This window comes from Artemia sp. Qi Xiang Cuo, chromosome 16, assembly GCF_049724085.1.
Source record: "Artemia sp. Qi Xiang Cuo chromosome 16, ASM4972408v1, whole genome shotgun sequence".
NCBI lineage: Eukaryota > Metazoa > Arthropoda > Branchiopoda > Anostraca > Artemiidae > Artemia > Artemia sp. Qi Xiang Cuo.
Window position 1 is genome coordinate 10,950,475 of NC_142809.1, and position 26,564 is coordinate 10,977,038.

The 26,564-nt window shown below is 37.3% G+C and overlaps 1 protein-coding gene across 1 annotated transcript in view; it reads right to left on the bottom strand.

Moving 5' to 3' along the window:
- Phyhd1 (Phytanoyl-CoA dioxygenase domain containing 1) overlaps window positions 1-26,325 on the bottom strand; it is an 81,840-nt gene extending 55,515 nt beyond the window's left edge. The window contains exon 1 of the mRNA XM_089102240.1: window positions 26,128-26,325. Within this exon, the coding sequence (XP_088958366.1) occupies window positions 26,128-26,154 (27 nt within the window). The 5' untranslated portion in view covers window positions 26,155-26,325. The remainder of the gene's footprint in view (window positions 1-26,127) is intronic.
- Between the last annotated feature and the right edge of the window lie 239 nt (window positions 26,326-26,564).

Here is a 26,564-nt window from a genome sequence, read left to right on the forward strand (position 1 = left end):
GCATGAATTGCATATACCTTGTATAATTTGAGAGATTGTTGCTTGTACTCACCAGTGTGACATTGATGTAGACACTGATTTGATAATTTCGATTGTGTTGTGAACAATTCTCAGAGGACAGTCAGTCAGTCCATCTTGGTATTTCGTAATCAAACCTTCAGACTTTCATAGCCACATCGATAAATGTCGAGGAAATGTCCATAAAGTAATTTTCATGGTACTGCATTTGAACGGGAATATTATCAGATATTATTTAATGAGGCGGTGATTGAAGGTTGAGAATCCTTATGCGGCAGGTAGGACATCTTAAGAGAAGAAATCTAGTTTCGATCTAACAATTCTATTCCTGGGGCTTCTTCTTCTGTTTACAGTACGTGTCGGCTTTTTCCTTCTTTTCTTTGACAAGAGTGGTGATGTCTTTCGCTTCCGACCTCAGTGGAGACTGATGAGTGATGCATTGTTACTCGACCTTTTTAAGCCTTTTCCATTTTTTTTTAATCTCTCGCCAAGGGTTCGCGCACTCGACCTAAGATTTTTCGTAGCACTTTTTTTTAAATCCTTGCCAGAGCCCCAATCGTATATTGTAGAGAATGCGAAATCTGTCGCATCCGGTACAAGATATTTTCTAGCCAGAGGTAGTGAAGAGCGAAAGAGCTTAGCAAACCAACTGCCAAGACCATAGCCAGACATTGACGAGCGACCCTTGTAATAGTCCATTCCATTGTCCTGTTGTCTTGGGCCAAGAGTATTAACATAGCAGTCAATATCAGGACAAATGAATACCACTTTTTTATTAGACATCTTGTTGTTGAACGATGGGACGAAAATGGCATGTAATCAAAGCCAAACCTTTTGAAATTGCTATGGGATCACCTAATTCAGTTCTTAGTGTTAGCTAACAGAGCTCCAAATAGGAAGTCATTACGGGAATATAGTGAAGATACTTTATATTGTTGTTGTGGAAATGTTCTCGTTTGATTTTTCGTTCAAGAACTTGTTGGTGGGGGACATTTGAATTATTAACCTGCGATGTTTCCACAAATGAAGCGTTAGGAAAAACACATGTTTCAGTGGAGAAGGCAGACGGGTAGTCAGTAAAGATGAAATTAGTTTATCCACACTTTTACCGTTGATTGTATTGAGCTTAACGCCAAAGAACATCCTATAGGTTATCATTGAGAATAACATTTTCGCTGACAATGAGTTAACTAATGTAGATCTTACCCTCCTTCTTTGAATAGTTGAAATGAAAAGCTCCTTTTTTACGAGCGGAAATTCTTTTATTAATAGAACGACATAAATCATTCATACGGGTGAGTTCCTCGTAGGGTAATTCAATATATGGATAATCCATCCAACTGATTTTTTGAATTCGTTCTTGATCATTTGAGGGTGGTGGCGGCCAATCATAAGGTCTAATTTTTATTTCATATTTACGATCCTTTCTCAGGATGTCATAGGTATTTTTGAGAATACAGTCGACAAGAGCCACTTCATACTTTCCATCGAATTTGATGGTGGGAGAGAGTTTCGTCCAAAAATTACTTTTTCTATTCAAGTCATTGTAGAGAGGATCAGAAACATTGGACATGAAAGTCACATAGAAATCACTGGGCATTGTTAATGTCTTCAGCACTGACCCAAGAATCAAAATCTGAGTTGTATCCTAGCCAGCGAACAAGCAACTGTCTCTTGTCCCTACGAGTAAGACTCTTTAATATCTTTTCAATTTGATAAATTTCACTAGTGTTTCTAACTTTTTGCAGTTCATATTCATAAAAACCGCCGAGAATCTCATCATCTTTGGTGTCTCGCAGTCGATATGTCGTGGGTTCGGTGTCCAGGATTTTGGACACTTTAAAAAGTTCGGTGCTCAATAAATAATTCGCCTTTTCAAAAATATTGGTGGTTCTATTAATTCGAAGAGTATCACCAACATTGAATTTCTTCTTCACATTTTTTTTTCTTTTCCACCATTGGAAAACTGCTTTATAAAAGTATCAAATGTATTTTCACTGTAGTGAACGTCCCGAAGGCTTAAGTTGGACAGGGAGCGATGGGATCGATGATTGAATATCTGCATGACTTTATCTAAATCATGAATGAAAGCCGGTGTATTTTTCAGGGTACAATATCTTGAAATTAATAGACGAATCGTTCTTATTAATCGTTCAGCGAATGCAGCCTTTATCGGGCTGTGACTATGATAAAATGTTGTATTATATTTCAATAGGACCTTTTGCACATGGGGATTAACAAATTCACTGCCACGATCCGATTGAATTTTTCTATATGAATCCTGTTCAATAATACTTTCAATGGCCCGAGCAACTTCAACACCTCTCTTTGATCTTTATGGAATAGCATAGGCATAGCGACTAAAGACACTGATTGCCACAAGAATATATTTGTAGGGTGCATTGTGACGCCGTTGAATGGCTTCTAAAGTTAAAAGATCCGTTTGCAATATATGCAGAGGGAAAAATGCTTTAGTTTGTCGATATTGTTTGCCGCGAAGCCTATGATTCCGATGCAATGTGTAACTCGGTTCATTCTCTAGATACTCTTTTGCTTTTTTCAATGTGCTGCCGGAGACAACTTTAGAAAGCGATTTGGGAGAACTTAAACTTCCCGCTTCACCAACATTTTCATAGACACCTTTCAGAACTTCATCCATTTTGAGCGTAAACACGTAGTGTAATGTCCACTCCCTTTTTGCACACTGGAGGGTGAATCAATTCGTCTTCGCTTTTGACTAGCAGCCACAGGTGTTTTAAATATATTGCTGCTGCTGCTGCTAGTATTTTCAAATATTGAATCTTCTTCTTTTTTAAATGGTGGTGTTGGTGTTGTTGGAGGACTATATTCTCTTAGTTTCTTAAGAATTTGCTTATTGCTAATAAGACTTTTGGGGAAGTTTGATACACTTAGAAAGGTGTATAGATTATTGTCAAATGATAAATGCCCTTTACGATTCGTCACCATAGCACAAATTAGATCACCTAGATTCGAACTTTTCCCCTGAATTATAATTCGTTTCTCTGTGCTGTCGAATTGAACTTGATCACCACCAGTTTCCAACATGAGATATGATAATACTCTTTTACTCTGTTCATGATAGGTCAATGGTAATAGGTTTCCAATTTTCGAAACAATTGAATTCAATTCCTTCTCCTTTGATTGCACTGCTGCTGCAGAATCTTGAGGAGATGTTTCATGTTTAGAGAGATCGGCGGCGGTGGTGGGTCTCTCACGATAAGGTTTATGTTTGTCCACACGTCGCAATTTATCTTGAAGTAAAAGTAGTTTTTTGTCATCGGCAATATTCTCATCATTAATGAATTTGCTTAGATTGTCTTCAAAATGTTCGACGGGCGAGAGGACAAGTTCAAATGGTGTCAATTTATAGGGTTTTGCCATTCTCTCTCTAGAGAAAACTTTTACAAGTCCTGCAATTATTGGCAGTAAAAGTGTGAAAAAGCTACCGCCCGCTTGAATGAGCCGTTTTCTTTTAAAATTTTTTCACGTGTTTTTAAAAGCCAAGGCGCATACAGTGGAAATATGTTGCTTTGTCCGTTGTCTAACATCTTCTGACAGTTGAACATTACCCTCGGTTAAATTTAAACAAAGTTCAGATACTAGATTAATGAAATCGTTGACAACACCATGTTTGAGTGTAGCCTTCCTAAGCAAGGGTTTCGAAGTGCTTAAAACGTAAAATAAATGCCGTTGTTCGTGTAGTTTCTTCAGTGTCATAATGTCAACTAATAGCCTTTTCTACTGTTCACCGGAAGATATACTGTAATTTCATTGTCGAAAATGTCGGTGACTACACGTAGATCCTCGGGCGTGCTCTGATTAAGATCCAACAAAAAGTAACCATAGGGTTTATTAGTCGCCTGAGTGTACGGTGACAACAGAAATTTTGGGGTGTCGGGTTATATTTGTGTATTGAGAGTTAAAATTGAGCTAGAATCACGAGCAACTCCAAAGATAATATAGATGGAGCAATTCAATGCATTGGTTCGCATACATTTGATCTGATGAGACACATTGTTTAGAACTAGGGTTATGGAAATGTGTTCATGGTGGGAGCGAACGGTGAACAGTTGTAGCATTTCCTGTGAGAACTGTTCAATGGATTCAGCCAAATCATCAATAATCAGCCACGAATTCGATTCAATACTATTGAAAACATCAAGTCCTCGTATGAATTGTATTGGTATGGTTATGGCAATAGCTTTTATTTGATCATAGGACTCCTTCCAAATATTATAGCAATAATAGATTTTCTTTGGTTTTTCCAAATACATTTTCTGACAATTTTGAATTACTTTAGTTAAGTGTTGTTGTCTCCGACATTAAGGGCCCACACGGAAACGATCTAAAGGGCGTTTTAAATTGATACATGCTGCTGCTGTTGTTGTTGACAAAACAGTTGGACTACAACTAACTGTAAATCATAAGTGTCCAATGAATAAGTAGTAATAATTTTCTTATAGATCTATCTACGTTAACAATAACAACAACAAAAAAAAACAATATTTCAGGGTCATTTATTTGCAACATGAAAACTCTATTTGTTCAACATGAACAACAACGACAACATAAGAATAACACTTGTTCAACTAGAACCTGATAATATTTCATGGTCATTAATTTGCAACATGAAAACTCTATTTGTTCAACATGAACAATGATAAAAATGACACTTTATGTACAACATAAAAAAAACACTTTTGTACATGAAGAGCAAGAACAACACTTATTGTCTTAAAAACACTTTTTTTTTGTCCAGCATCACTCTATGTACATTAGCACACAGTAGCACACTTTTTGTACAACAGCACTTGAAAACAACAAAAAAAACACTTGGAACAAGAACTAGCACAGTTGAACATTATGAATTTAAAACGGGACCCCCCATCCCCCCCCGGGACCACGGGGCCGAAGGCCAGCCGCGGGATGGAACCCCCACCCCCGGGAGCCGGCCGCGGGAAGGGCCCCCCACCCCCCGGGAGCCGCGGTGGAAAAAAATGTACAATAGTTGTCGTCACTGCGGCAGGTTAGGTTGGGTTAGTTGGGTTAAGGTGGTTAGATTGGGTTAATTAATTTATGAAAGGTTGGTGGTGGTGGTTAGTTGGTTAGTCAGGTCAGTCTAATTTATCCAGACCAAGTTGATTGCGATAGTCTATGCATTCAACTCGGTCTGAAATACGGTAGTGGCCATGAGACAGGACACTCACACCATTCTCGAGCACATAGACTTTGTCAGATATACACGACATTGCAATTTTTTCCACTCTTACAGTATAATTTCTATACTGTAGAGAGCAAATTGCAAGCACTTGTGCTCACGGCACTAGACTACTTTCTATACAGTCTCAATACACACTCATGTTGAAATTGCTCTTTACAAAATGTTTAGACATCCCTTTACACGCCTGATTTAAATCCCCATTATCAGTTTCTACGCAATAAAGTTTATGGCCCAGGAGCACCCCCCTGGATATGAAATCACTCCCCGTCTCTGATTTTAACATTAGTAGTTGGTTGGGGGCTTGACGTTTCACCAACTCGGGGTAGAGGGATGAATTCCAGTTCGTGAAATCCAACCGCGAGCTGATGTATTCCCCCTTTTCTAGATCACCCAATAAATCCTCGGTTTTTACCTTTAGCAGCAGAGAATCTGTATCCCCATAGTAAACTTGATCCTCCCCCTCCCGTGGCCATTGCACCTTGCACACATTGTAATAAAATGACAAAATGAGCTTATTGGAAATTTCCAGTACTGAACTACCGCTTGTTATATTCTTTTTCAGCTCCACAATTTGCGTTTTCCTGTTTAGAAGAACCGTGCCATTCTCTTTGCTCGTGAATGATGTATAATTGGGGTCGGCAATAATTTGTGTACACTCTAAAGGGCCAGTCAAGGCGTCGCAGCGAGATCTGTTACGTACGCTTTCACATATTTTGCCAAACGCTGAATTTAGAATGAGTTTGTACAATTCCTTCTCTACTTTGGAGTTTGCCCTAGAGTGTTTTTGAACAAAAGTGTCGATAAACGTTTTTAAATAAGCTTTCTGATTGAATTGCAGGACCCTAGGTATTTTGGTGATCTTGAAACCATTTTTCACCATCCAGTGCAAAAGCACATGGTGAACAACGATTTTCTCCTTAGGGTCCAAATCAGCAATCAGTTTTTGCTTAGGGGGGATCCAATACATTCCCATCTCCTCAACCAGTGATCGATTGTCGGGGCTCAGTGAGTCCCTGCTCACGGGCCAATTGATACAGGGAAAAACAAAATCTGTGATTGCAACGCAAAGTGGCAGTGGACTGTACCCGTCCATTTCAAAGATCCATCCTTGTGGCCCATTGTCCTCGACGGTGGTAATGTCGGGGAACTCACAAGGATTCTCAAGCCATTGATAACTACCACACGGCAAAGAGTAGTGAGACATTGCTGAGGGGTATAATGAGTTCATGTCCAAGAACACTGCATTTGACTTTGCACCGGTGTTTTGTCAACTCGAATCGGTTGACAAGACCCGGTCTCCTTGAAAAACATACCCTCCCCTCATTGAACGCTCTACAAAATGGTGTTGATCTACATCGATGATAAGGCCTATTTCCTCCCTACTAATTTTTAAAATCAAATCCATCACCAAATGAGGTGTGGAAAAATAATAACCTATATCTAACCCGAACTCTGAATAGATTTGGTCTGTGTTCTTGCAGACTATATCCAACAGAGTTAAAACACCTCTGGCCAAGCACAGTCTACAATTATCCCACCCATTTTTACAATTTCCCTTAGCCCAAACCTTCTTGGCAAACTCATAGTCCTCGGCTGTGCATTCACTGTTGGTCAGTGAATTGTAAAAAGCTTCAATTGGAGGTAGTTTCACCTCGCTTAAGCGAGCGCCAGAACAGTAATAGTCGTATGCGTATACACCTTTGCAGGTCAATAGGTCATACATTTCACTGTCTGGAAAGTGCTGTTTAAGCAAGGGAAATCTATCAAAATTGTCGCTTTTCTGCACTTGAATCAATTGACTCAATGCCTTGGGAAAAAAATAAAGGAATCTAAAAACCTGATTTTATTCCAACACGTATGCCCATTATTTACTACTTGCCATTTCAGCTCGAGAAGCAACAACTTCTCGGCTACTTTGGGAATAATATTATAGTAAAAAGAATTATTTACCCATGGACTGTCTACTCCCCCTCCCTCCCTGTGCACACGTGCCAGTGCCGGTAAAATAAATTTTAAATCATAATTTGCATTGTGAATAAAAACTGGTATAAAAAACTGCTGGCTAACATTTAAGTTACACGATTGATGCGCTATCCCTCTGAAATTACTACCCCCAGAGGATATTTCCTGCCACAAGTGATTTTGGTCTCTGACTTTCCCCCTCCCTCCCCCCTTTTCTCTTTAGTCCCCTTATCCACCTCTACAAACTCCCCCTTACAAACCCAACATATTTTTTGATTTTTAATCGCGAGACGATCCTCTGCAGACAATACCATTGGATAATGGGTATTTCTCAAACGAGAAATAGCGCAATTAGCTGTGCCAATTAATTTAGTCAGTGCCTTGATCATGCAATCCCCCTCATCCAATGTTTCTACTATTTCTAACAACCGCATGGTGTTAGAACTGTCTCTTTGGGCATGGGCATAGGACACTGCAATAGCTTGATGTTCTTTGATTCAGTTTGGAAATCGAGGATCGTTCACTTTCACCAGCTTAGCTTCACAGTCCAAAGATATTTTTTTGCACTGGAGGAGGGTGTTTTGAAAATTTTTGAAGCGTAAAATGGCCCTATCCCCTGAAACCGTTTCCACTGTCTGGTAGCCATGCCGTCTACAATGCTTCATATGATTTTGCAGCTTTAATTCAGTCCAAAATCGAGACAGGCATGTCGGACAGTAGAAACGTGTCCCCCTAGTCTTACCCTTCCCCAGAACTCTACTAATGTCTGTGATTTGGTTAGAATGGCCAATTGAATTGACAATGTCACTAGATGGTGGTTTATACAACAACCAAACCCAGTGTTTGAATAATTCAATCGACGGGCCCATTACAGTGAAAACCAAACCCTTCTTTTTTAAACAAACCCCATCTTAAAATTCAGTTTCATACCGAATCACGGTATTGCACATATTAAAATGGGTATTAGATCTTTTAAAAATATCAATGGATACTAGCGTTACTGGGTATCTAAACAAGTGAAATCTACAATTGGTACATTAGACCCTTCCTTCCCATGTACAGCCCAATGGTCTAAATTCGTCTTGGTAGCGTCATCTGCTAGAGGCTGAAATGCTGATATGAGGAAAGCGTACTTGAAACATTTTTGACCTGTTTCAAAACAGATCCGCTGGACACCACCACAACCTACTAGATCTGGATTATAATTTAAAACTGTATCCCTTTCATACCCACCTGCCCCCCCTCTTAAAATTTAATCTTTCTTAAATTTACACATATTTACACTTAAATTTTCAACAAAAAGAACTGCAGAGCCGCTCCCATTTTCATTAAAATTCTCAAGATGCGCAATAATATGACCTATCCACTCGCAAAAAAACACCCTCAAAATATTCTAAATTCGGATAGATCACGCGCATCTCGGAGTGTATATAATGATGGTAAACTTCACTTTTCCCCTCATTTAAATAAAACACCTTTAAAATAATAGAAACCTTAATTGAATCCCTCCCCCCTCCCCATAATTGAATTTGGTTCTCCAGTCAGTGCACGAATTCTATCTACATAGTCATGCACAATTTCTACGGGTCAAACACAAAATTTCCCCCCATAAGTGAATTAAACGGATCACCAAAAGTCGCAGTGTAGACAACTATTGCATTTAAAATTGTATTAGACAAGTCAAATTCGGTAAAAGTCGTAAATTGGACATTACCCCCTCCCCCCCACCCGCTTGTATATCATCAACACCCCTCCCCCTCCAAATTGTTCAATATTTGGGATATGGGAATCAACTTCATTCGATTGAAGTGGAAGTATGTTATCAGTGGGGGCAGGGTTCCCAGTTAATTCATTTGTAAAATCATTTAAAAGCTGTAGGGTGTCTGGACTCAGCAAAGGTAAGTCCCCCTGCCCAACTGTGCTATAATCTACATTTAAAAGAAAATCACTTAAAAAATCTTCAATATTATCTGGAGTTTCCAGTGAATTACCACTCCATGGTGAATTGCTGTGGAATTCCACCGGTGCGTCCTCTCCTCCAACTGATGAGGATGGCGACATGGAATATGGTACCAATGCAACCTATAAATGAAAAATGGCTTATTTTCAAAGTGTTCAAATCACCCTATTTTTAAAATTTGGATTATTATTTAAAACGCGCTTAGTAGTAGTAGCAGTATGCACATAGTAGCATTTGGTTAATTCACTGTTCCCTCTCCATATATTCTGAAAGTTCCAATTTCCAACTTAATATAAGATATTTACAATCTAAAAGATGACATAGTAGGTTTTGATTTTGTTCAAACAACTCCCCCCTCAATTTCCAGTATTTAATGCTCCCCTCCGAGCCGGCCCAGCGGGCCACCTCGGCGCTTCCCGGGCCCTGCGACGCTTCCCGGTCGCCATAGTGACCGCCATGCTTCCCGGGCTCCGCGGCGCAAAAAGCTATCTTTTTCTTAGAAATTCCAGCCCCATACTTTTCACGTGAAGAAACAGTTTTTTGTTTTTTCACTTTACAATGGTGGTGATAGAATTGAGGCATGTTCCCCTCCCCCCTTTCAGCAATGTCCTAAATATATTGTTAGACCTTAATTTGAAAATAACTCGTTTCACTTCTCCAAATAGAGATTGTGTAGGCCTGCGCTTAATTATTGCAATTGTCTGAAAAACCGTTTTAATTTGATGGAGAAAAACAATCTCCCTCCCCCCCTTTTTCAGCAATGTCATAAAAATATTGTTAGCAATTATTTTTGGAGAATAACATGTTTCGCTCTTACATAGAATATAGAATTCCAATGTCCTAAATATCTATCGCTAATTTTTCAGACTACCACAGAATTACGTAAAAAGCATTGAAAACCTAGATTGCCTAACCTAACCGCTAATGTAAACAAAACAGGAAAAGGGATGACAAAACTTTATAAGCTTGCGCGGAGCTTTATGTCAAAAATTAAAACTATAATATTCTAGCGAAAATAGCATTTTCGGATAAAAAGGCTCTCTATCAGTAATTGACTAGAAATTAGCTAAAAATATTATTAAGAGATAGCGAAGAAATAACAACAGTTTATTGGCCTATAGTGGGGGAACAGAGAAAATTGGAAAGATTAGAAAAAGAGAGTGGTTTGACAAAGCAAAAAAAAATACATTATATTTAGATATCTCTGAGGTAGGGGGGAGCAGAGAAATTCAAAACAATGGTTGGGGGTGGGGGGTTAATATTTTAATATCTCTGAGACACTTTTACTGCGCGATTAAAAATGGCTATGTTTAGATATACCTGATAAGTTAGGTAAGAAAAAAATGCTCACATTTGCAAATCCCGGCTGCACTTGGGTGCCAGATGGCCCGGGTAGCACGTGTCGGAGGGCAACCTCATGATTTTGTGTAGGCCGGGTATCTCCTAAGTTCCTCGACAATTTATGATAAGGGGTGATGGGCCGGCTATTTCATGATCTTGCATAGGTGGGGCTTTGGCATTGTAGCTATACGCCCACTCTCTCTTTAGTTTTACGCCAGGCTGCATTGGGGCTGCCTCACCCTCTCTGGCTCTCTTAGATGGAGGGGGCACACAATCTTCACTATTGTCCTTAAAAGAAAAGAAAAAAGTTAGTATGGAAATAATTTCCCCTTTTTTACAGAAGGAAAATTAGTATCCCCACCCCCACTAACCATAATTTTGTCTAGAAAGCATTTATCACTAAGAAACCCCCTCCCCAGCATTTTCAGTAAAACAAAAAGTAAAAAAATACTAAACTCAGAAATCAAATGCTATTTTAATTAATTAAAAAAGCTTATTCATTGACATCCCAGCCCCTTACTTTTCACGCAAAGAAACACTTTGTTTTCATTTTACAATGAGGGTGTTAGAATTGAGGTATTGTCCCTTCCCTCCCCCTCCCCCTTTTCACCAATGTCCTAAAAATATTGTTAGTAATTATTTTTGAAAATAACCCGTTTCACTCTTCCATACAGGTTGCGAATCCACAAGCTTAATAAACAGCAATCTCTTTCTACGTGAAAGTGTTTTTAATTTGACTGGAAAAACAATCCTTTTTTGATCTGTGGAACCTTTGGCTAAACCGCTAATGTAAGGATTGACATGCAGGAAGTGCAATTGTGGGGGTGTCAGCTAATTATAATCTTGCGGAAATGTTTTGTCAATTTAGCGGCTTAATGGCTAAGGGATTGACATAAAGTTGACTGTCACGTTTAGATAGGCTTACGGAAAGAATAAATTTATTACTATTGGAAGAATTATACTTGTAAAAACAGTAGAGGGTTTTGAGGGGGGGGGGTTAGGTTTATGTGGTAAAAAGAACATATTTTATGTTTTCTATCGAGTATAAAGATAGCATGGTGGAGTTTTTGTATTAGAGTGGGAGGGGAGGGGGACTTACCTGAATATACTGGAGGGGGACCAAGGAAAATAATTTTATTTTGAAAATAAAAAATGAAAATGTACTCACACTGTTAATCATTGCAGATGAAGCTTCAAGGTCGATAATATTCAGTGTTATATCCATTGTGTCCTGGAACTTTCTGAATGTTTAATCACAACGCATGTCCGTTATATACGAAATCCCAAGGGCGAATTGTTATGTAATGGGGAAAACCATATGTAAGCGAGCTTCTGATTGGTCTAGAAGGAGATGTATCCGAGTCTCTGATTGGTCTAGAAGGAAACACGAGATCCTGTTTCCTATTCCTGGATCTTAACATTCGCCCTTAGCGTGCACTTGGCCAAACAACAACAACAAATAAATCGACATTTGGAAAAAGAGGTCATTGACCCACTTCGATTATGCAACAGAGTTAGACTAAATTGTAGATGGCAGCAGGGGTGACTCGTGGGACCTCCTGATGGGTATCTACTCTGAACTAAGACATAAATAGTATTGAATAAAAGCAAGCTTATGAGGATCGTTTCAAAAAATATCCATAATACCTTCAATAATTTCATCAGACCTTACACAAAATATACAAAAATTAAAACATAAGTAAAACAAATTACTGAACTAAGACATCAATATTATCGAATAAAAGCAAGCTTATGACGATCTTTTCAAAAACATCGATTAAATCTTCAATAATTTCAACAGTCCTTATACAAAACATAGAAAAATAAAACAAACTACTGAGATAAGAAATAAATAGAATCGAATGAAAGCAAGCTTATGAGGATCTTTTCAAAAAATATCGATAACGCCTTCAATAATTTCAAAAGTCCTTATATAAAACATAAAAAATAAAACAAACTACTGAACTAAGACGTCAATAGTTTCGAATAAAAGCAAGCTTATGAGGATCTTTTCAAAAAACATACATAATACTTTCAATAATTTCAACAGTCCTTATACAAAACATAGAAGAATAAAAAGAACTACTGAACTAAGATATCAATAGTATCGAATGAAAGCAAGCTTAAGAGGATCTTTTCAAAAAATATTGATAATACCTTCAATAATTTCAAAAGTCATTATATAAAACATAAAAAAATAAAACAAACTACTGAACTAAGACATCAATAGTATCGAATGAAAGGAAGCTTAAGAGGATCTTTTATAAACATATTGATAATACCTTCAATAATATCAAAAGCACTTGTACGTAATAGAAAAATTAAAAATGAAATAAAACCAGATAAAGAACTAAGACATCAAAATTTTCGAACAAAAGCAGGCTTATAAGGATTTTTTCAAAAAATATCGATAATACCTTCAATAATTTAAAAAGTCCTTATATAAAACATAAAAAATAAACAAACTACTGAACTAAGACATCAATAGTATCAAATGAAAGCAAGCTTATGAGGATCTTTTCAAAAAATATCGATAATACCTTCAATAATTTCAAAAGTCCTTATATAAAACATAAAAAAATAAAACAAACTACTGAACTAAGACGTCAATAGTATCGAATAAAAGCCAGCTTATGAGGATATCATGGGCAGAAGTTTCTACGACAAGAAACTTTTTTTTTCCATATTATCAATACTCGTATCGAAGGAGTCGTCGTAGAAAGCTCAAAAAGTGCTCATTCGATTGAAAATTGGAGTGGCTAGTGCCCTTTTTAATAGTCGAATTTGGAGGGTAACAAGCCCCCCCCCCCACGCCCATCATTCCCCCAAACACATCCAATCAAAATTTTGAGATAGCCATTTTGTTCAGCGTAGTGGATTTCCACATAGAAAATATCTTTGCGATGAGGACACTCTCCCACAACCCACGGGGGGAAGGGTTTTAAGTTATGCCCTGAGGGCATATAAGGTTTTTATAGAAGGCGTTGTCGTAGAAAATTCAAAAAAAGCTCATTTAATTGGTTATTGAAAAAGACACTACTCTTTTTTAGAGTTAATGGGAATTGGAGGGCAACTAGCCCCCCCACGCCCATTATGTCCCTCTATACATCAACTAAAAAATTTGCGACCGCCATTTCATTCAGCGTAGTTGATTTTCACATAGAAAATATCTTTTTGTGGAGGACACTCCCCCAAAACCCTCGGGTGGAGGGTTTTAAGTTATGCCCTGGGGGCATATAAGGTTTTTATAGAAGGCGTTGTCGTAGAAACTTCAAAAAAGGCTCGTTCGATTGGAAATTCAAAGAGCTACTGAATTTTTCAATAGTCAAAAGTGATTGGAGGGCACCTACCCCCCCCCCCCACGCCCATCATTCCCCCAAACACATTCAATCAAAATTTTTATGTAGCCATTTTGTTCAGCGCAGTTGATTCCCAGATAGAAAATATATGTGTTTTTGAGGAGGACTCTCCCTCACAACCCTCGGGGCAAGGGTTCTAAGTTATGCCCTGGGGGCACATAAGGTTTTTATAGAACGCATTGTCGTTAGAAACTTCAAAAAAGGACTCATTCGATTGGAAATTCTAAGGGCTAGTTCCCTTTTTAATAATCAAAAATGATTGGAGGGCAACTAGCCCCCCCCCCCCCCCCGCACCCATCATTCCCCCAAACACATCCAATCAAAATTTTGAGATATCCATTTTGTCCAGCGTAGTTGATTTCCAGATAGAAAATATGTTTTTGAGGAAGACACTTCCCTACAACCCTCGGGGCAAGGGGTTTAAGTTATGCCCTGGGGGTATATAAGGTTTTATAGAAGGCGTTCTCGTAGAAACTTCAAGAAAGGTTCATTCGATTTGAAATTCAAAGGGCTAGTACCCTTTTCTAATAGTCGAAAGTTATTGGAGGAAAACGAGCCCCTCCCCACGCCCATCATTCCCCCAAACACATCCAATCAAAATTTTGAGATAGCCATTTTGTTCAGCGTAGTTGATTTTCACATAGAAAATATGTTTTTGAGGAGGACACTCCCCCACAACCCTCAGGGCAAGGGTTATAAGTTATACCCTGGGGGCATATAAGGTTTTTATAGAAGGCGTTGTCGTAGAAACTTCAAAAAAGGCTCATTCGATTGGAAATTCAAAGGGCCAGTGCCATTTTTATTAGTCGAAAGTGATTGGAGGGCAACTAGCCCCCCCCCTACGCCCATCATTCCCCCAAACACATCCAATAAAAATTTTGAGATAGCAATTTCGTTCAGCGTAGTTGATTTCCAGATAGAAAATATGTTTTCGAGGAGGACACTCCCCCACAACCCTCAGGGAAAGGGTTTTGTGTTATGCCCTGGGGGCATATAAGGTTTTTATAGAAGGCGTTGTCGTAGAAACTTCAAAACAGGCTAATTTGATTGGAAATTCAAAGCGCTAGTACCCTTTTTAATAGTCGAAAGTGATTGGAGGGCAACTAGCCCCCTCCCCCACGCCCATCATTCCCCCAACACATCCAATCAAAATTTTGAGATAGCCATTTTGTTCAGCGTAGTTGATTTCCAGAAAGAAAATATATTTTTGAGGAGGACACTCCCCCACATCCCTCAGGGCAAGGGTTTTAAGTTATGCCCAGGGGTATATAAGGTTTTTAAACAAGGCGTTGTCGTAGAAACTTCAATAAAAGCTCATTCGATTGGAAATTCAAAGCGATAGTGCCCTTTTTAATATTCGAAAGTGATTGGAGGGCAACTAGCCCCCCCCCCCCGCCCATCATTCCCGCCACCACATTAAATCAACATTTTGAGATAGCCATTTTGTTCAGGGTAGTTGATTTCCAGATATAAAATACATTTTTGAGGAGGACCCTCACCCACAACCCTCAGGGCAAGGGTTATAAGTTATGCCCTGGGGGCATATAAGGTTTTTATTGAAATCTTTGTCGTAGAAACTTGAAAAAGGGCTAATTCGGTTTGAAATTGAAAGGACTAGTACCCTTTTTAATAGTCAAAAGTGATTTGAGGGCAACTAACCCCCCTCTCTCGCCCATTGTTTCCCAAAACACATCCAATCAAAATTTTTAGATAGCCATTTTATTCAACGTAGTTGAAAGTTTTGGAAATTAGGTCGTTAAGGATGACAACCGCTCACCCCACAGCCCTCAGGGCAAGGGTTGTAAGTTATGCGCTGGAGCATATAAAGTTTTTATTGAAAGCATTGTCGTTGAAACTTCAAAAGGGCTCATTCAATTGGAAATTGAAAGGGCTAGTGCCTTTTTTAATAGTTGAAAGTGATTTGATAGCTACTAACGCCCCTCTCACTCCCATTCATTCCCAAAACATGATAAATTAACACATTGACAGAGTCGTTTTCTTCAAATTTGATGAAAGTTCTAGTATTTAGGTGTTTTAGGATGATAAACCCCTCAGAGCCCTCAGTGCAAGGGTTGTAAGTTATGCCCTGGGGGCATATAAGGTTTATATAGAATGTTGTTTTATATGATTTATAGAATAGATTTTAGTGTACCTCAAATCCAATTTTTATGCTTCTCATGACAGATAGTAGAGAAATAAAACTGAGATAATCAGGATTTTAACTCCTGAAGAGGAAAATAACGGAAAAAAACAAATAACGGAAAATAACGGAAAAAGAAAAAGAAAAAGAAAACGTAAAAGAAAAATTAAAAGGCATTTTCAAAATGTAAATTTTGAAAATGCCTTTAGAAATCTACATTCTTTCCCCATGGAACCAAAAGTGAGAGAGCTTATGTTTCAAGTCATACACATGATTTTGCCTTACCGAAATAGATAGTCACGTTTCCTGAGAAATGAAGATAATAAATGCTCTTTTTGTTTTGAAGTAGTGGAAGATGGTTTAGACCACGAGTTCATCAAGTGTAATGAAAATAAGAGAATTTTTCAGTTTGTTTTTGATTTAAGTTAAAAGTGCAAATTAAAGTTCAAAGTGATTAAGAAAAGAAGAAGCTGGTGAAATTTGACATAAATTCGGATTTGGAAGTGAAAAAGAAAAATTCTCTATGTTATATTATTGGAAATATGTGTCATTATGTGTGGAGTAGAAGGAAAAGAAAGAAAGTGGTGTGTTTAGAGGGTTTTAAGAGTTTAATTGAGAAGAAAATGGAATTATTGAAGATAAGAAAAGAGTGGAGAGAGTATTATTTTGATTTTGAATTATGAATTATTTGTAAATATGGTGGGTGGAAAAAGAGAGTGAGAAAGTAAGTAGTGGAGAGAGTTCGAGTTTTTTATTGGTAAGAGATAGTTTTTTGTATGAGTGAGTGAGAAAACAGCGTTGCCAGTAAGGTAGTTTAAAGAAAATTATTGATAATTGTTTTTTATTTAATTAGCAGCCAAAAAAGGAAAAAAATAGGAAAAAAGGAAAAAAATGAAGTTTAAAAATGGGGTTTGGTGGTCATTTCAGCTTATTTGTTTTTCGTAAATATTAGTGTGTTTATTTTTGTGTGTTGTAAAAATAAGCTGAAATGATAATGTAAAAGGGTTTTTTTTTGTTTTTTTGTTGGTTTTTTTATTTATTTTTTATTGGGATATTTTTTTTATATTTTTTTTAGTAGTGGCTTCTTTGAAAAAAAAATCCAATTTTTATATGTTTAAAAAGTAAATGTTGACTTAAGATTAAATTAAAATGCACTGTGATAATTCTAATTCCCAATACGGCATCTCAGCAGTATCCCAAGAATGACTGAGGGTATTATGTTCAAATATTCGGGGCTACTTCTGCTCTTAAAACTTAACCAAATCCAAATAGCGTAAGTGTATCCATGCTATCAAAGAAAGTAAACAGATTTTTTTGCTAATGGTATCAAGTTTTCCATTACAGGTCAAGTTTTCCATATAAATGTTTTTACTTTTATAAATTAAATAAATCAAATAATATTAACGTTTTGATTAATAAATATCAATATATTTATATTAAACTGACAATGCACATTCATTTGTATTTTTTTCAGTAAAGTGCAAATTATGTTCTGCCCTTGGGAAGGCATAGGGGTTTTGAGCCCTACTCATGTTAATTTCTGCTCGTTTTGAGTTTGACTCGATTATTTATTGCAATTTCTGTTCGTTTTGGATTTATTTATCGATGCTGATTTGTGGTAGTTTCGCGCTTGGTAGCTTATTTTATTTTATTTTTGCTCATTTTTTGTTTAGTGGAGTTCTTTACTTTTCTTTGAAACACTTATTTTTTGGAAAAAGTTATTTTTAATTAATTCCTGTTCATTTTATATTCATATTAAATAAAAAAAACAAGTTTTTTAAACTGAAAGTAAGGAACGACGTTAAAACTTAAAACGAACAGAAATTGTTCCGTATATGAAAGGGGCTGTCCCCTCCTCAGCGCCTCGCTGTTTACGCTAAAGTTTTTTATTGTTTAAAAATATGAGTTGCATGGAAAGTTAAACTTTAGCGTAAAGAGCGAGGCGTTGAGGAGGGGAAAGCCCCTTTTATATAGGGAATAATTTCTGTTCGTTTTAAGTTTTAACGTCGTTCCTTACTTTCAGTTAAAAAAAAACTTTTTTTTATTTAATTTTTGAACGTTTTTGAATTAATGCAGGTTTTGATTTTGGCTCACCGTACATAAATAATTAAAAAAAATTGTATATTAATTTTACTTTTATTTGGTTAAATGGCTTTCTCGAAACTGGTTTAATTTTATTTACGAACGTTTTTATGAGTAATAAATATACGTAACTTACGAATTAACTTACGTAATGAACTTCTATATTCATAGATTTTTAATACGTATATCAGGAAGTTCGCCCCCTAGTCAATTATTTGCTCTTTAAGCTAAAATTCGAATTTTGTTCCAATTCTTTAAAAATGACCCCTTAATTACAAAGGCCGTGCATTAGAGTAAATAGCTCTTATGAAAGTACTAAAAAATTTTTGGCTTAAAGAGCGAGGGATTGACTAGGGGGGGAAGCCAATCATATACGTAATATTTTCTGTTCGTTTTAAGTTTTGATGGTGCTCCTTACTTTCAGTTGAAAAACTTGTTTTTTATATTTAGTTTCTTATCTTTTTCTTTAATAATGATGGGAAATCCATCACCCCCTTCATAGTAATGTCCCTTCCCCCATGAAAACTTCTTTTGTGGAAAGATCCTCCCATATAACCCCCGAACTACCACCCCCCCCACCCCCACCTACCAGAAACAATCCCCCTGAAAACTTCTGTGTATTTCCCAATAACCAATACTATATGTTAAGATTGGGTAAAGTTCATAACTTTCGGCCTTCCCCCAGGGGACTTCGGGGGATTAAGTCACCCGAAAAGACAGTTATTATATTTTCGACCATGCTGAACAAAATGGCTATCTCAACATTTTGATCGGGTGACTTTGGGAAAAAATGAGCGTGGGAGGGGGCCTAGTTGCCCTCCATTTTTTTGGTCACTTAAAAAGGACACTAGAACTTTTAATTTCCGTTCCAATGAGCCCTTCCACGATATTCTAGGACAACTGAGTCGATACGATCACCCCTGAAAAAAAAACAACAAATAAACACGCATCCGTGATCTTTCTTCTGGCAAAAAATGCAAAATTACACATTTTTGTATATAGTTGCTTGAAACCTCTACAGTATGGTTCTCTTATACGCTGAATATGATGGTGTGATTTTCATTAAGGTTCTATAAGTTTTAGGGGGTCTCTCCCCCTTTTTTCTAAAATCAGCCAAATTTTCTCAGGCTGGTAACTTTTGATGGGTAAGACTAAACTTGATGAAACTTATATATTTAAAATCAACATAAAAATGCAACTCTTTTGATGTATTTATTGGTATGGAACTTCTGTTTTTTAGAGTTTCAGGTGCTATTGAGCCGGGTCGCTCCTTACTTACAGTTCGTTACCACGAACTGTAATTGTCTTTACAAGGGAAAAAAAATTATAGTTTAAATCTTTTCTTTTTTTTAAGACTTCATAGTTTGGCCGCTGGAGAAAATTTTTCAGAAATTTTTAACAACATACACCCTTTTAAAAATCTGGACACGAATAGTAGTGTTTAGTTTAGTTTCATATCTCCTCTAGTTGACCTGAAATAGAAAACTTGATACCATTCGCAAAATTTTGATACCATTCTTAAGGCAACATGTAGTTCTTAAACATAATGGGCAAATGGTAGGGTGGGCGCGGGAGGGGGATTAGTTGCCCTCTAATCACTTGCAACTATTAAAAATGTCATTAGCCCTTTCTATTTTCAATCGAATGAGCCCTTTCCGAAGTTTCTACGGCAACTCCTTCGATACGAAGTGCCCTGGTCTAAAAAAAAAAAAAATACACTATACTCACATCGATCTTTACTATAAATATGTCAAGCCTTCCAATCACTTTTGACTATTTCAAAGGGCACTAGCTCTTTCAATTTCCAATCGAATGAGCCCTTTTTGAGTTTCTATGACAACGCTTTCTATAAACAACTTATATGTATCAAAAGCATAAATTATAACCCTTGCCCTGAGGGCTGTGAAGGGGTTGTCATCCTCAAAGACATAATTACCAGAAGTTTCAACTAAGTTGAAAAAAATGGCTAACTCAAAATTTTGATTGGATGCATTTGGGCAAACGGTGGGCGTGAGAGGGGCGTTCGTTCTTCTCCAATCACTTTCAACTATTAAAAAAGGCACTAGTCCTTTCAATTTCCAATCGAATGATCCCTTTTGAAGTTTCTACGACAACGCTTTCATAAAAAAACCTTATATGCCCCCCGGACATAACTTACAACCCTTGCCCTGAGGGCTGTCATCCTCAAAGACCTAATTTTAAGAACTTTCAACTAAGTCAAACAAAATGGTTATCTCAAAATTTTTATTGGATGTGTTTGGGGAAATGTTGGGCTTGAGAGGGGGGTTAGTTGCCCTCTAACCACTTTCGACTATAAAATGGGCACTAGCCCTTTCAATTTCCAACTGAACGAGCCCTTTTAGAAATTTTTACGACAACGCTTTCTATAAAAACCTTATATGCCCCCAGGGAAAAACTTACAACCCTCGACATGAGGGCTGTGGGGAGTGTCATACTCAAAGACATAATTTCCGGACCTTTCAACTACGTTGAACAAAATGGCTATCTCAAAATTTTGATTGAACGTGTTTGAGTGAGCCCCTTTTAATGTTTCTACGACAATGCTATCTATTAAAACCTTATATACCCCCAGGGCATAACTTAAAACCTTTACCCTGGGGGCTCTGGGGGGTTTTTGATCCTCAAATACATAATTTCCAGAACTTTGAACTACGTTGAACAAAACGGCTATCTCTAAACTTTGATTGAATGTGTTCGGGGAAATGGTGGGAATGAGAGGGGGGTTAGTTGCCCTCCATTCACTTTTGACTATTAAAAAGGGCACAAGCCCTTTTAATTTCCTATCAAATCAGCCCTTTTTGAATTGTCTACGACAAAACTTTCTATAATCACCTGAGGGCACTGAGGGGTTTATCATCCTCAAAGACCTAATTTCCAGAACTTTCGACTACGTTGAACAAAATGGCTGTATCAAAATTTTGATTGGATGTGTTCTGAGAAATAATGGGCGTGAGAGTGGGGTTAGTTGGCCTCCAATCACTTTCGACTATTAAAAAGGTTACTCGTCCTTTGAATTTCCAATCGAATGAGCCCCTTATGAATTTTCTAAAACATCACTTTCTATAAAAAAAACGTATTTGCCTCCAGGGCATAACTTACAACCCTTACCCTGAGGGTTGTGGGTGGGGGGGGGGGGTTGTCATCCTTAAGGGCCTAATTTCCAAAACTTTCAACTACGTTGAACAAAATGGCTATCTAAAAATTTTCATTGGATGTGTTTCGGGAAAAGGTGGGCGTGAGAGGAGGGGGGGAGTAGATTCCCACAAATCCCTTTCGACTATTAAAAAGAGCACCAGCTCTTTTAATTTCCAATCGAATGAGTCCTTTTTCAATTTTCTATCACAAAGCTTTCAATAAAAGCCCTATATGCCCCCAGGGCATAACTTATAACCCTTGCCCTTAGGGCTGCGGAGGAGTGTCCTGCTCAAAGATATAATTTCCAGACCTTTCAATTATGTTGAACAAAATGGCTATCTCAAAATTTTTATTGGATGTGTTTGGAGAAATGATGAGCGTGAGAGGGGGGTTAGTTGGTCTCCAATCACTTTCAACTATTAAAAAAGGCACTATCCATTTCAAATTGCAATCTAATGAGCCCTTTTTGGAGTTTCTACGACAATGTTTTCTATAAAAAGCTTATATGCCCCAGGGCATAACTTACAACCCTTGCTCTGAGGGCTGTGGGGGGGGGTGTCATCCTCAAAGACCTAATTTTCAGACCTATCAACTACGTTGAACAAAAGGGCTATCTTAAAATTTGGATTGTATGTGTTGGGGGAATAGGTGGCAAATGAATCTCAGAGATCAAAGACAATAACAAAATGAAAAATAAATAAAAAGGAATCCTATCCAAAAGGAAAAATAATCAAAATTACCTTTCCTTTGAAAATTAAGCGAGAGCAGATCAACGTACAAAGAACTGCGAAAAGGACAGTAATGCTTGTTTCAAAGAATGAGGGACAAACGACTGTGATCAGTAAATATTAAAGGAGTTGTCCCCCTTTAGAAGTCAGGGGGAGTGAGGAGACCACCCTCAGGGGAGAGAGAGGGGGTAACCTTCAGGAGGGACTGAGTCAAGTGTAGAAAAGTTGTACCAAGGGTTTTGAAGAAGGGAACATGTTATGAAAACAATTCTTACTTCGTATTATGCAGAATAATTGTAGCGTTACTTGTCTATAATCCGGTAAGTTTGCGTTAAAAGACCGCATAGAAATCTTAAAGCTGCTATTGATAAACAGGTTTGTGAGGTGTTGCTTATTCCGTAACAAAGATTTAAACTTTAGTTTTTTGGGGTTTAGGGGGATTAAAAGGTAGCTATGTTAGTTTAGGCTATGTATTTAATATATCCTATGCTTCCACCCCCCCCCCCTAATGTGCAAATATATAGCCCAAATTTGTTTCTAAGCTACTTTATTTTCATCCTATTTTGTTTTATTTCATTAGCATTAACGAAACTTCACTTATCGCGTACTTACCGGATTCTAGACAAGTACTATTGTAGCTAGTACATTTTGCATGCAGCCCGGCTATACTTTACCCCCACCCTTATTTACAAATAAATAGCCCAAATCATATATCTCCAATACACTCTTGTATAATTATGTTTCCGCAACCCGTCATTCTTGTTTTTCCGTTTTTTGTTCCGTCACAGTTGATTCAATTTACGGGGAGGACACATCCCTATGTGCCGGAACACAATGATATTAAAGGGCAAGAAATTGACACATTTTAGAAATTTGGGATTTAAAAGGGGAAAAGAATGGGGAGGGCAGTTTGCAAATTTATAACGTAAAACGAAGCATTTCCCAACTGGATATATTTGGTAAAAGAAAATGTCACTTTTCACCAAAGTAGTGCTTTTTTTCGGTATTTGTTTTTAGCATCCATGTTTTGCCAGAGATGTCTTAAGTAAAGAATTTTCTCCAAAGTACGGGATTTGCATGTTTATAGGAGGTTCGTGTTTATAGGAGGTTCGTGTTCGTGTTTACATGTTTATAGGAGGTTCAATCCCGGTATTTTGTATAAATGTTTCATATGAAACTTTTTCGTTCTCATTATATTCGATGTTAACTGGCCGCTTTGAAAGGGGTCTACAGAGTGTTTTTGGTCAATAATACAATAGGGGGAAAAATAGCTTCAAGTTTTTAAGATTTCAATATGGACACACTTTAGCTATGAATAACACATTTTTGGATGCTTAGGGGACACATTCATGGACCAAAAATTTGGCAACCCTGTTTACAGGTACATGCTAAAACAAGAGAGGTGCATTGGGATAATCCATTGGAAATATCAAAAGTACTTACGTATTATACCAATCACACCAAAGATGCGAAGTTAGGTTAATCCTAATGAAATATACCAAACTATGATGAAAATATAATACATTAGTAACAACAACAACAACAGAGAATTACAACAGAAACTACAACAGAGAATTATAGAAACCAGGTCACCAAGAACGCATTCTATGAAATACCTAACCAAACCAACTCTAGGTACTTAACTCTTATAACGCCTATGATTAGTTCTTCATCTAAGTAGAACCTGTTTTTCTCAATAATCCTAATGAAATATCACAAAATGTGATGAAAATATAATATTTTAGAAACAATTTGGGCTATATATTTGCACATTAGGGGGGGCTGGGGTTAAAGTATAGTAGGTCTGCATGCAAGTTGTGCTAGGTGCAATTATTCTGCGTATTATGAAGTAAGAATTGTTTTCTAACATCAAACTTTCCAAAAACTTTACCCTCACCCCCCCTAATGCGCAAATATATAACACAAATTATATATTTCACATCTATTATGTCACTTGTTTTTGTTTTGTGCCACGCAAAGCTGAAAGAAAGTAACGAAAGAAACCGGTTCTACAGTGCGTCAATAAATGAAGAACTTAAAATGGGTGCTATAACAGATAAGTACCAAACAAAAAAATAAATACTTGGCAATTATCCAGATAACAGATAACTACAGGTACGGGCGAAAGATAGGATAGGGCGATGATACGGTTGGGCGATAGATAGGATATGTATAATTTGGGCTGTATATTTGCCAATTTGGGGGGTGGCGGTACCCCCCCCCCCATGTGCCCTGTATTTTTTCGGGGGGGGGGCGTGTCCAGGACTTTTTTCAGCGGGGCGGGCACAAAAAAATTTCAGGTGGGGGGGGGGTTACAAAAAACAATAAAAAACGCATCAAAAAAAATTTTATATCCATTTTTGTTAATTCTGTTTAGGAGTCGGACACACATTTCGGGGGGGGGGGTTAAAATCCTCTGACACCCCCCTGGATATGGCCTTGAAGGGGATGTTAAGCATAGCGGGGCTGCATGCAAAATGTGACCTAAGCTAGCCAAAATACCAACTAAATATTTATAAAAAAAAATATGCCTTTCGGTGAAAGAAGGAAGTATTTGAAGAGGTTTAGGTCATAGAAGGGTCCGTATTTTGCCCGATGTGCGGAGAAAATGATGACTTAGAGCAGTTTATGTGCAATTGTAAGGAGTTGAAGGATTTGAGGGTAAAAATTTTTGGAATTAGGGTAAATGGGAATGATTGGATTGTCGAGATTTTAAAAAGTAAGCGTAAAGTGAATATCAAGAATGTAGGGAGGCTCGCGCGTGTAACCATGCAGCAGAGAGAGATTTTTGGAGGGTGGACGATAGGCGAGACAAGAAAAGAATGTTGAAACTTATTTTATATGGTGTGCTTGAAACATTTTCTTTTCTTTTTTGTAGCCATGATCCATGTAGCTTTAAAGCATTTACAGTATATTGATCATGTCTGTGACATTTTGTGTAATTATGTTAGTTTTATGGTATTTATGGTATAGTTTTATGGTATTAGTTTTATGGTATGTGGCTTATTATGTAAGTTTCCTTTTTGTAATTGTTATGCTTTTTCATTGTTATCATTATATACCCTGTTATGTGTGTTATTATCATGTGGTATTATTTTGTATTATTTGTTATTTTTTGCCATGGCCCAAAGTGGCTTTTGTTGCAATACCTATCTATCTATCTTTAGCTACAATGTAGTATTCCACTGAGCCGAAGCTAATTGTCTCCGTATACAAAAAGGAATAAACCGGTGGTAAATATTTTGCTGTTCATATTATTGACTTATGAATAAAGGGAACATACCACTTGATGCCTTTTTATGCTCTTTCCAAATATAATAATCACTTCTGCCGCAAAGGAATTTTACCCCCACCACTATATATACCAATTCAGAGTATATATTTGCACATTAACGGGGGGGGGGGGAGCTTAAACTTACTTCTCATTTGCATCAGAAATAAACTTTACCCCACCATCCCCAACCCCTAATGTGCAAATATATACCCTGAATTGATATACATAGGGGTGGGGGTAAAATTCATTTGCGGCAAAACTGATTACTATATTTGGAAAGAAAATGAAAAAGGGCATTGAGTGGAATATTCATTTTATTTGAAAATCATTAGCCTAATATGAAAAGCGAAATATTTACCAATCCGGTTTTTGTCTGATTTTTCAGATCCGAATTCTCGAGTTTGTACTGGCTAACAGATAAGTACCAAATATTTAATAAAAAATAGCTGCATAGTAGTTTATCTCACTCAGGCTAAGCCGATTATCTCCGAGTGCACTCAGAGAAACCGGTTTTAAACGGATGAAGAACAACAGTGTGGTCGGTATATTACGTGTGTACCATATCTAATCTCGGCTACCTATTTGCACATTAATGAGGGGGTAAGGTGTTAAAGTACAGCGGGGCTGCATGCATAATGTATTAAATAGAATTATTCTGCACATTATGAAGTAAGAATGGTTTTCTTAAAGTGTTTCCTTCTCAATGACTCCTAATCTAGACCTTAACCGCCAAGCATTTTGGGGACTGTGCAAAGCATAGCAGAATTAAGTGGCGCACTTGGCGGCCCGAAATGTAGACAAGGTGGCGGAGAGAGGAAACCCCATGTAAATAAACAAAACCATAGTTCGTGAAATTAAAACTTACTTTTTGCAGGTGATCCGCGGTGAACATATTCTAAAAGATTGTATTTTCTTCTAAGGTATACAAATACGTCTTCTTCACCGGCTCATCAGTTGCTACTATTTACGAAATGGGTAAATTAAACGAGTTTTAATCTTATCTACAAACTCTTGGTTGGTTTTTGACTGCGTACCTAGCAACCGGTATATGTCTGTAAATCACAGATCTTTCGTACCATCCTATTGAAGTACCAAGGGCAGTGAAAATTAAATCTGCTTATTTGAGTTGTTCAAGTTGAAACTGATACAACCATGCATATCTGAAAAAAGGCAAGGACAAAATTGGAGTTCAGATTAAAAAAAAAAAAAAAAAAAAAAAAAAAAAAAAAAAAAAAACACCTCAATATGTAGATATAAAGTTTTGATGATACTATGTACCGAATTAAGAAAAAGAAATGGAAC